Source organism: Triturus cristatus, chromosome 2_2, assembly GCF_964204655.1.
Source record: "Triturus cristatus chromosome 2_2, aTriCri1.1, whole genome shotgun sequence".
In the NCBI taxonomy this organism is placed as follows: domain Eukaryota; kingdom Metazoa; phylum Chordata; class Amphibia; order Caudata; family Salamandridae; genus Triturus; species Triturus cristatus.
This window is the reverse complement of record NC_140582.1, coordinates 791,719,727-791,731,921: the sequence shown is the minus strand read 5'-3', so window position 1 is coordinate 791,731,921 and position 12,195 is coordinate 791,719,727. Positions and strand designations below refer to the sequence as shown.

The 12,195-nt window shown below is 46.5% G+C and overlaps 1 protein-coding gene across 9 annotated transcripts in view; it reads right to left on the bottom strand.

The window, feature by feature from the left end:
- Positions 1-12,195, bottom strand: part of CLOCK (clock circadian regulator) — a 2,260,868-nt gene that overhangs the window by 1,684,003 nt on the left and 564,670 nt on the right. For 5 of the 9 annotated variants that reach the window (XM_085642074.1, XM_085642079.1, XM_085642082.1 and 2 more), the window contains one exon: positions 4,264-4,367. The exons of the other annotated variants lie outside the window; for them this stretch is intronic. In XM_085642074.1, the coding sequence (XP_085498200.1) occupies positions 4,264-4,287 (24 nt within the window). In that variant the 5' untranslated portion in view covers positions 4,288-4,367. The remainder of the gene's footprint in view (positions 1-4,263; positions 4,368-12,195) is intronic. 9 annotated transcript variants of the gene reach the window in all.

Here is a 12,195-nt window from a genome sequence, read left to right as displayed (position 1 = left end):
ACGATTGAAGAGGAGGAGGAGAAAGGGGGACCTTGTACATCAGGAGGCAGGAGAATTGCGCCAACCCGGACTGAGCAAGAACACACCTCAAGTGAAACGGACCGGGTGGAGGCGGAGGACATTGTGGGGGGGGGGGGGGGGGTGATGAGCTGGACACCTCTGGCCAAGGGGGAGGAGATTAACTCTCCCCCTGACTATTCACAACTTTATATTGGTGAGGTGTCCCCGGGCAGGCCACAACACAACCTGGGCCTTACATCAGCCCCTCCCTGACTCTAGAGGCTCCCATTCCATCGGGGTCTCCAGCTGCATCCCCTGACACTAGTCCCTTCCAAGTGGCTGCCATGAAGACCCTTACATTGGCTCCGACCCCAAGACACCACACCCCTCATGTTCCATCCAAACCCCTCCATGTGTTGTAACACCTGTGGCTGCACCCCAGGAAGTGATGGGGGCATGTGAGGGTCAGCAAGGCATTTTCTCTCGCAACATGCTGCAGATCTGCATTGAGGTCCGTATGATGCGAGAGGAACTTCCAAGATCTATGGCCACCCTCACTGCCAGTATTACTTCCTTGGGTGCAGCCACGTTGTCTGTCCAAGCCCAACATCCGTCCCAAACCACCCTCAATGTTTGCCCCTGTACGTTGCCCCACACTATTTTCCCCCATACTCATGTATTCCAACCCTGTGTTGTTCCTGGTCCTGCCAGGCCGGCCAGGAGCCTGCATAGGATTCAAGGATATGGACATTGTGGGGCTAGAGGATGACCAGAAGGACTGTTGACTTGGACTTTGTTTTGGACATTATTTTCCTTTGCCCCTTGTATAAAAACTGGTTCCCCTGACGTGTCTTATTTATGTTGCCCTCCAAGTCCCCTAGTCCGTTCTATTTGAAGAACATTATCTGCTTTCCTTTCTCCCTTCCAAACGACTGAATATTATATTTTTCTCAAAAGGATTTCTTTACATAAACTTATTTTTTGGATCAATCTTTCTCTATCTTGTTAACTTCATTCTCAATGTCGTGTTCAAAGTATGGACATATACCTTGGGAGTAGTTATTTGCTCTGCATATGATAGCTTGTTGCACTGATGGGGTTACTCCTTTACATGCGTCACTAACACACATTCATCCTCACATCCCTAGGCCACCAAAAGGGTAAACATTTGGACATCAGTACATAATACGGAACTTAGTCTTGAGTTGTGAGGACATTCATCTTTTATTTACAAATGTCCATGATGATATTTCTTCCTGTGAACAGGAGGGATTGTGCCTGCAACTTCGCAAAGTTGGTGGTGAGGATTGCAGTGAATAAGTGCGTTTGTGTTGTGGCCGAGGTGCAGGTTGGTGCGGTGCATCTGCTTGTACAGGCGGAAGTTCCTGGACAGGGACTGTTGGTGTCTGTACAGTTGGTGGGAGTGCCTGACAGGGGGTGGTGATGGATGTGCAGGTGGAGGGAGTGCCTGGATAGGGGGTGGTGGTGGATGTGTAGATAGGGGGAGTGCCTGGACAGGGGGGTGGTGGTGGTGTACTCCTACTGCGAGCCTGTGCAGTTTGTGGAACAGGTGTGTGGTTGTGATGTGCTGCAGGTAGATGTGTTGGCTCCCCTCCCTGCGTTGACCTTGAAGGGAGACTTTGGAAACGTTTCAGCATGCCCTCCATCATCTTCATGGCCAAGGCATGGTGTCTTGCCCTCTCTTCCCTATGGATGGCTATAATGCCATTGATCTTCTTGGACATGTCTTGCCTAGATCTATACATCCTGTCCAACACCTGGGTCAGTCTGTCCACCACCGGAGGGATTTACCACTTGTCCTGCAGTGCCTCGGAAATATCTGACAGGCTAGCCACTATGGCACGAATGTCCTGCCTCACATTAGCCTGCTGTTGGAAGAAGTCCTCCTCCCACTGGCCAGCATGGCCATCGGCTAGCCCCCTCTGCATGGGGCGAGCATGGCTAAGACCTCCAGGTCCACCAGTAGGGTGGCAGGTGATAGTCTGTGGACAGGAAATTGGTGCCCATGGGATACCTGCACCACACCAGGGGTGGTATCTACGTCAGATGGTAGAGAAAATGCCTGGGATGCACTGTATAGGGAGGAGTGTGTAGGGGAACCACCAGGTCTGTCCTCGATGTGAGGGCTGTGAGCTCTGTGTTGGGTTGTATGAGAGCTGTGGGTTGTCAGTGCTATGTTGAGGACCAGCAATCATGGGTTTTTTGTGTCGAGGCACCTTGCTGGATGGAGAGGTGGGGGGGTGGCCTTGCACATCTTGGCCAGTGTGACAAATGTTCTGGTGAGGCGATCTGACTCGTCATCCTCTGTGAGAAGGGCCAGATAGTCTCCATCATCCTCCACTTCAGCAGCCTCCTCTAGTACTTCCTCCTCCTCCTCCTCCTCTTGTGCAGTACTTGCAGCTGAAATTGCTGCTTGCAAGAGAAGCGGATTCTCCCTTTCGATTGCCTGTCGCCCATCACTGGTGGAAGGTCACTTCTCCTCATCATCCTCATCACCTGGAAGACAGAGGTGGCAACAGGATAAGTAATTGAGACAGTATATGATGTGGTGCAACACAAGGGTTGATTCGACTGTACTTTGCATAAACCGATGATGCACATGTGATCTGGTTTGGGTACACCTACACTTGACAGCTCACACCATAGCACAGAGGTGTGGAATGGAGATGTACAATGCACAAGCTAACTCACCAACTCTAGCCACAGCTCTGTGTTGCTTTGCGATCCCCCTGATGTCAACTGCTGAACCTGGCTCCTCATCGGTGTAGCTGAAGAAGCAGTTTGAGAGGGAAGTGACACCATAAGTAATGATCTGCATGACTAATATGCTAACAGGCACACATGACATGCACATAACTGAAATAGTATAACTTTTTAAACACCAACTACAGATGCTATGGGGAAGGGGATTTGGATATTTTGGAGCATTTTTTAATCTCTTTTAGGAAACACTTCATGGCACGCTTACCTGATGGACAGATGCGAGTGGGTTTCACTGCTGCAGCCAGGCTGTCTTGCATACCTCGGGATGGTGTTGTGTGTAGCGCTGATGGTATCCTGCCAGCAGCTGAAATGAGACATATATGGCCATATGTAGGTACACAGCATGATCGCAATAAGTTAACATGTATATGTCATTATCATCGATCACTGATCTGCTATTTCTGTCCAGTGTGCCACATGTGTACCTCCTGAACTTTACATCTTGGCCCCTGGTAACCAGCAGCAGTTGCCAGCTGTTACCTCCACACAGCACTGATGTCAATGAGATAACACATTAGTAGACAAACGTGTATGAGAAGGTAACTGATACTTGAAGGAAGTAGATAATTATGGTGAACACCTCCACCTACCTTTGGTTACACCTTCTTTGTTAGGTCCATCATGCTTCACGAGTATGATGTTGTCTGTAAACAAATATAAAGGAGTATACCTCATCATGCAGACCAGTTTCACATTTACTCATCTGGTCATATCATTGCATTGTAGAGTTAATATGTTGTATGTCTAATAGTGAGGTACATATTGTGGCACATTTGTGCTTCCCTCCTCATTTAGTCACCATGGCCATTTAGTTCTAGGAGGTCGCACCTTTGTTTTGTTCAATCTTTGTGTTTCCTCTGTTCTCATGATACATGTACAACATCATGCAAGAACTTAGCTGTCAATGGATGATGTTATGTCCAGCACACATCCTAACCTCATATATTATTCTGTCACTTATATATATGGGAATATGGTGGGAGAGGAGGCAAGTTGAGATACATATTGTGGTGAAGTGTAGAAACTTGGATGTTTTCCGCCTACACTGGATTTGCGTTGTCCAGTTCAGCCACCTGATAGATATGTTTGACTTCCTCTACATCCACCTTAGCAGCCCATAAACCACTCCTAAAATAACACAACCTAACTGGCATCAGTGCAACCCTCATCCACACCAATTTCCATACATTTTGATTTTAAATGAGAGTTTCCAGATCATTGACTTACAATCTAGTTGTGGCTACTCCACTTCAGATGACACAGTAAAGTCTATTATGCACATACAGCACTCACTTGCCATACATTTGGTTTAATCCTTTCACTAGCCCCCATGGTGTGATATGGAATGTGTTAAAAAAAATGCCAAATATTGTGATTAGGGACAATAGTGATGTTGAACACATACAACATACTACGGACATGAAATCCACATTTTATGAGAATGAGCATTTCAGGTACATGAATCTTGCTTTTACTTACCAGGGTCCCGCATCTACCCAGCATGTCGTTCGTGACCAGATGTCCCAGCCAACCTTGTAGCAGATGTCACTGTGGGGCCTGGAACCTTTACGACATCATTGGACCTACAAAGAAATGTGTGTCTGTCAGTTAAGATTCCAGTCGCCACATGTGATGCACTCTATTTCAGAGTTCAGTTCACAGTTCTGGCACTGTTGTTGGAATACATGTAATGGGCCCGATTCACAAAGGTATAATGAGACGAATATCTAACTTTATCCAGATGACAGAATGGGGATTATCAATTTGAAAAAAAATAAAGAGAAAAATATTATTCTCTCACCTTGTGCTCGGCAATGCAGCGAGCGCAAGGTAAGTGGTTTTGATTGTTCTTTTCATTTTCTTTTCCCTAGAACGTTATCTGTTCAATTTCGGAGATTCCGGCCCGGGTGCGGAGATTCCGGTCTGCGTGTGGAGATTCCACCACGGGTGCGAAAAATCCAGCCCGAATGTGGATGTAAAGATACGAATCGTAAATGACTTTTGTGAATACCCAAAATTGTAAGTGGCTTCTGTGAATACCAAAAGTCGTAACGTTAGACTTTTGTCTCAGATTACCTATGTGAACCAGCCCCTCTGAGCCTGCACGTGTTGTGTAGCTTATGTAAAGTAAATTATTGACAATGATTTTTGATAGACATTACAATGCTTTTATTAAACCTTTCCATTCATCGGACGGCCGGGAGCTGTCCGATATCACGGTGGGCATGTGCGTCGGACTTCTCCCGGCCATCCTAACCCCCACCCACGGGGGAAGCGCTGGCGCTGCTCCGTGGGCCGCCCTTCATGCTGCTCCCACCGGGGAAGGCAGCAGAAGCCCTTCCGCTGTCCCCTCCCACCCCCTCCACGTCATCCATGAAACCAGACGCGCTGGAAGCCATTTGCTTCTAGCGCGTCCGCGAGAGAGGAGGTGAGTTTCTCCTTAGGGAGAGGGGGATTTAAACAAGAGAGGCATAGGGGAAAGGACTGGATTTTCTTATCCTCCAATGCCTCTTTTGAGCATTCCTGCTGCACGATTGCGCGATCGTGCAGCAGAATGCCCACTAGACACCAGGGATTTATTTTTTATTTTTTAAAGTAATTAACTGTTTGCAGGGAGCGGCACCTTAGGCAAGAGTTGCTCCCCCTTGGGGAGCAATGTTTTTGGCTGTTTCTGCCCCCCTTAGGGCAGATCTGGCAGTTTTCTTTTTTTTTTTAATCGTGCATACTACACTACACCACCAGGGATATATTCGTGGGGAGTGGCCCCATGGGCAAGAGTCGCTCTCCTCTGGGGAGCATTACTGTTGCCGTTTCTGCCCCCCCCCCTCCCCCCGGAGTGCAGATCTGGCCATATTTTTCTAAAATTCTGCCCCACTAGACCACCAGGGATATTTTTGCAGGGAGCAGCCCCTTGGGCAAAGGTTGCTTTCCTTTGGGGAGCATTATTCTGGCCATTTCTGCCCCCCTGGGGAGCAGATCGGACCATTTAAAAGAAAAAAAGTGGGCCCACATATGTTTGCGAGGAGCGGCCCCTTGGGCAATGGTCGCTCCCCTCTGGAGAGCATTATATTGTCCGTTTCTGCCCCCTGGGGGGAAGATCGGTGGATTTTTTGTCATTTTGTGTGGCCTACTAGGCCACCAGGGATTTCTGGGTTTATTTTTGGGATGTTGCGGAGCGGCCCCTTTGGCAAGGGTCACCCCCCTTTGGAGAGCATTATTGGGGCCTTTTCTGCCCCCCTGGGGGGCAGATCGACTGATTTTTTTAAAATTTTGTGTGGCCCACTAGGCCACCAGGGATTTCTGGGTTTATTTTTGGGATGTTGCGGAGCGGCCCCTTGGGCAAGGGTCGCTCCCCTTTGGAAAGTATTATTTTGGCCTTTTCTGGCCCCCTGGGGGCAGATCGACTGATTTTTTAAAATTTTGTGTGGCTCACTAGACCACCAGGGATTTCTGTTTTTTGTTTTTGGATGTTGGGGAGCGGTCCCTTGGGCAAGGGTCGCTCCCCTTTATGGGGTGATTTTTGTGGCTGTTTTTGTCCCCTTTGGGGGAAGATCGGCCATATATTTTCAGGGTCAAACAAGAAGGAGCTCCAGGGGGAAAGGAAACAGATTGGGCCGCCCCCCCACTCGAATCATAATATAGCACAAAAGACCCAATCTGACCACACGGTACTTCTTTAGATTTACTTTGAGAGCAGGAATGAGAGATACCACTTTCTTCTTCGCCAATCTCCCTTAGTTAGATATGGGAGAATTGTCCCAACTCACAATAACCGTGTACTTAAAACCAGAACCATACCCAAAGTCAATCGTCACTGGGTTCCCAAACAAGATTTTCAAAATACCCCATGGAATCACAGGTGTGTAAACCTACAACCCTGTGTCATAAAGTGAAAAAAGTGCAGAAAACAAGGTAGCACCTCACGTGCGCAACACCAAAGCGAGCTTGCTGGTTAAATATCACCAGTTATGACCACGTTTATCATCATAGGTTGCTACCTTGTAAAAGAAAAGTGTAAACAACCAAGTGTCCAGAAAGATAGTGAACTTGGTCTAAATATGTGAAAACATCACACACTTCGTTTAATTAAAATTGAGATAGACCCACAGCAACCATTCTTTATACACAGCTCGTGGGTATATTCAAATTAAAAACATACTGCATGTTAGAAGACCAATTAAAGTTGGGCCGACATGTTTCATTGCCTAGCTCTAGTGGCAATTTCTTCAGGGCACGAGGACGTCGTCCACTTCATCTGGACCCTTGAGGAGAACAACCAGTGACTGGGTAAACACAAGGGAAGGTTCTTAACAAAAACACATTGATAGCCAGAACAGAAAAATATGCATTATATTAAATCACTATTTCTTTCATTATGAATCAACTAAAATATCCGATTACCCGGTGATAGCCAAGGCCACTCGTACCAGCTACCAACCGCGTCACACAGGCACTACCTAGACTGAGTAGTCCTGTATCATTCAAAGACACTTATGTTGTCAAGGTTCTGTAACATAAAAAACATGATTGATCACATCTTTATGTGTATCGCCATCACACAGTTTGGGAGTATAATTAATTCCATCATGTTCTCCCACCCATGTATTTTCCTAAATGGTGTGATGTGTCCTGCTGCCTTTCTCCTCCTTAAAACGTTTTAAAAAACGCAAAGCTTTATATTAGGGCGCATCTCATCTCCAACACATCCCGTGTGCCAGAGCATAATATATCACTCAAAAATGACTACGTCTTTCACCCCAGTTCTTAATCCAATGGTAAGGTTCACAACACAACTCATACCAGAAATATACCAGAAATATTGGCCCACAACCACTTATCAACGAGCCTCCATAGTTCTACCAAGTCCTAGCATTTTTTTCCGATCAACAAATTGCCACGATCTTACCGCTCAATAACTCAGTGGTGAGCTTTGTCTCATTCCGCGCTAAAGACTCCATACGGTACACGCTATTTAGAAACCGCCGGCACCAAGTTTCCATTACCGACGTATCACGCTTCGAATCACGTGACAAACCCAGTTCAGTGAGCGCCATCTTTGAATGGGTAGATTCCGCATCCCCGGCAATCTGAATTGGCCATCATAACATATTATGGCCACAATCCAGTGACACGAAATTTAAAACTCAACTCGAATAACCCGCAGCAGGGGAAGGAACCAGTTGTGAATGATATTATTGTCAACCTATCTGACTATACCTTGTCTGAGAGTGAAACACGAGTATTGAACAAAGGGTTGGGTTTCGTGCCCACACTCACACATGACACCTTCAAATGCCGTATCGAGTTTCATGAAACAATAAGAAAAATAAAAATTTTAAAAAAATTTGCTAACAAAATACTGGATCCGCCATCTGTATTCTCTACTGATTTGCGCTGCCCCTCACAGTTTTCTCCCCCTACTTCGTGTGTGGGCCCTGAGGTGATTGCGTTTAATAACATGAGCAGAGATGACTGGCTTGCTGTTAGGAACCTTCAGAATAACCCCCTTGTCACCATAAAATCAGCTGACAAGGGGGGAGCGATTGTTGTGATGAACACATCTGACTATGAAAAAGAGGTATATAGACTCCTTGGAAAACGGGAGAACTATAAACCTCTGGCCCGTGATCCAGTTAATGAATTATTGGATATTATTAAAACCATGGTAGCGACTCACAATGACACGGTCATTGTGAGTTGGGACAATTCTCCCATATCTAACTAGGGAGATTGGCGAAGAAGAAAGTGGTATCTCTCATTCCTGCTCACAAAGCAAATCTAAAGAAGTACCGTGTGGTCAGATTGGTTCTTTTGTGCTATATTATTTTCATATATTTTCAGGTCCATCTGTCCCCAAGGGGGGCAGAAGCCACTAGATACCAGGTTGTTTTTAAAATATTGTTGGGGAGCGGCCCCTTGGGCAAGGACACTCCCCTTTATGGGGGGGTTATGGTGGCCATTTCTGCCCTCTTTGGGGGTAGATCAGCCATATGCTTTTAGGCCCATCTGTCCCCAAGGGGGCAGAAGCCACTAGACACCAGGTTTTTTAAATGTTGGTGAGTGGCATCTTGGGCAAGGGTTGCTCCCCTTTTACGGGGGTGAATATTTGGGCTGTTTCTGCCCACCAGGGGGGCAGATCAGCCTTATGCTTTTAGGCCCACCTACCCCTTAGCTTGGCTGGTGGATTTCATTACAAGACCGGAGGCTATCATTATGCATTAATCCTTTTAATGCGTCACAGACAGCCGCACTACATCACAAAGAAAGGAAACAGTTCTAGAATGTAGTGCCCAGGATACAAATGGCATGAGACAGAAACAGACTGCCTCTTTTAAATGCGGCTCACAGGCAGATAAGTAACATTTACTCTACCTCTTGCTGTATTGCTTAGTTATTCATTTAATATCTTTAAAGGGGATTTACTGTTAATAACTACTTTAGTTTCCGTCTTCTTCATGACTCTAACTACCCTGACTGGTTTTCTTATTCCTAAAGGTACATTTTCTAACCTTCGCCTTTCCCTGTAGCGTTTCACTCGCACCGATAACGATCCTGGGCACAACCCCCCCCCCCCCCTTTCCCTTAATACCGATTGACCTCCTATTAAGGTTGTCGATCTGCCTTTAATTTCGCGTATTTTCACCAATTTTCAAGGGCATCGTAATCTAACCGCCACTTAATTTCAACACACTATTTTGACATTAGTACCCTGTTTTTGGACTTACCTAGTCTAATTTCCTCGATCCTCCTCTTGTTTTGGGCTTACTGACGCGCTCGCATCAATCGGAGCGAGCGCGTCATATTTTCGAGGAATGCACCTTGGAAACGGTGCACGTTTGCGGTCCCTTTCCCCGTGTTCCTTCCTCTAACCAGGACGCGTCCCTGGTAACAGCTGATCTCGCCCGAGAGCTTCGATCAGCTGTTGCTGCCACGGATCGCGCCTCAACGGATTTGTTGCTTTATTCAAACAAATGATAACCCTTCAGGCCCATCTTTCAAAGGATTTAGCAGATCTATCGAAATTATCCAATTAATTACCACCTAAATCGTTTTTTCCCGGACTTTAAAAAAAAAAAAAAAAAAGGGGGAGAGAACCTAATACTTTCCTTTGCCACTCAAAAAAAAAAAAAAAAGGGGAATAAAAGGGAGAGAGCCTAACAATAAACTGCTCTATTTTAACATACAATTCAAGTATGTCAGATCTTGACTCGGATGATGCTACTGCTAGCTCACCCCTCCATGACAATGACTCATTCAAACATTTTTTACAGAAGGAAATGCGCTCCTGCATGTTATCAACCTTCAAAGAAGTTCTCTCTTCTAAAAGGCCTCTACCCTCTGGTCATGATGACCCTACCCTCGACCTTACAAGTCATGGGAAAAAGAATAAAAAACTCAAACACTGTGCACATCCTTATGACTTTACTTTAAGAGGTCGCAGTACCTCAGCTGACCCTCCTGGTCCTAACTCCTCTTGTCTGCTGGGAGGCCCCAGCGCCTCAAATGAGAACATCGCCGCTCACGGCTTAAACCTGATTGGTGCCCTTAGCGGTACAACATTGACTGGTACCCCTCGCGGTACATCCCGTTATGACGGGAAGGATGTTGCAAACTCTGATTCAGAGGAAGAAGATTTCAATAACCCCTACGACGAATTCGTCTTAGACCTTGACGTCCCTAACCAAGACCTAGATCTCAACCCTGGCGAAGGAGAATCACCTTCCTCTTCTGATAATATCATCTTAAATCCCTTAGGAGAGGAAATGTTCTCCCCCCTAACAATTTCTCATCCTAACAGCTCTAAGTGGTTTCCCCAAGAACACGTCTCTAAGTTCATTAGGAGATGGCTGAGGAACTCCCTGGAAAGGGAAACCAGGAATACCCTCAAATCTGGTTGGTCAAGCTAGACCTCAAGGACGCCTACTTTACGATTCCGATGGCAGTAGAACACCAGCCCTTCCTTCAGTTTACTTGGAAGGAGCGTCTATACCAGTTCAAAGCTCTCCCTTTCGGTCTCTCTTCCGCACCCTGGTGCTTTACCAAAATAATGAGGACTATTGTCTCTATTCTAAGAGAGAGGGGTATCCGGCTCATTATTTACCTAGACGACATTCTTATTATGTCTCAAGTCTTCTCCCAAATTCAGAAAGATCTCGTTACCTCCATCCACCTTATCGAAAGCCTAGGCTTCATTATAAACAGAGAGAAATCCATCCTTACACCTTCAAAATCCCTCGAATTTCTCGGCTTCACCGTAGATACCTCGAACTGTCTCCTCCTTCTCCCTCCCAAGAAGATCGCCAAGATCCGCAAAGAAATCAGGTATGTCCTAAGAAAAGATTCTTTAACTCTTCGAGAGTTAGCCCGTCTTCTTGGTCTCCTCTCTTCCAGCATTCAAGCTATCTTTCCTGGGCCTCTGAACTACCGTGCCCTTCAGAGAATAAAGAGGAAAGCTCTGAATTCTGGTCTCTGGTACGAGGATTCTGTGACTCTCGAACAAGAAGGGAGATTTGAACTCTCTTGGTGGCTAGAGAACCTGGACGCGTGGAATGGCAAAGCAATTTTCGGTTCTGTCCCGGAATTTGTCTTGGAATCGGATGCGAGCCTCCATGGTTGGGGCGCTCGTTTCCTCGATCAGAACACCGGTGGCGCATGGTCCTCTTCGGAATCCTCCCACCACATAAATTTCTTGGAACTGACAGCTGGATTATATGCTCTAATGAGCTTCAAACACTCTCTTCAAGGCAGATCTGTCCTCCTCAAGATGGACAACGTCTCTGCAGTATCCTATATCAACCGCCTTGGCGGAACCAAATCTGCAGATTTATCCGCCTTAACGAAGAAACTTTGGATGTTCTGTCTAGAACACAAGATTTCCCTGAAGGCGGAATATCTTCCAGGGAAGTCGAATCTTGCTGCAGATTGGAACTCAAGATTCCTCTCAGATCGTACAGATTGGAAGCTCAATGTGAACGTTTTCAACACCCTTTCTCTCTTTTGGGGTCCACTAGATGTGGATTTATTTGCAAGCAGATTAACTTTCCAACTCCCGAAATATTTCAGTTGGATGCCAGACCCGGGAGCCCTAGTGGTGAATGCCTTTCTTCAACCCTGGTCAAGCCTCCGAGCTTACGCATTCCCTCCCTTTGCAATGATTCAAAGAGTCCTACAGAAGGTCAGAATAGACCAATGTCGCTTGATCCTGATAACCCCATTCTGGCCCTCTCAGCCCTGGTTCCCCACCACACTCGAACTTTCTTGCGACATCCCCTTCCTCATTCCAGCGGAGAGGGGTCTGGTCACCAACGCAGACGGAGAAGATCACCACCTAATCTCTTCAGGGAATTTGAACCTTCTTGCTTGGAAAGTGTCAGGCAATCCAACGAACTGTCTGGCCTTTCGTCATCAGCT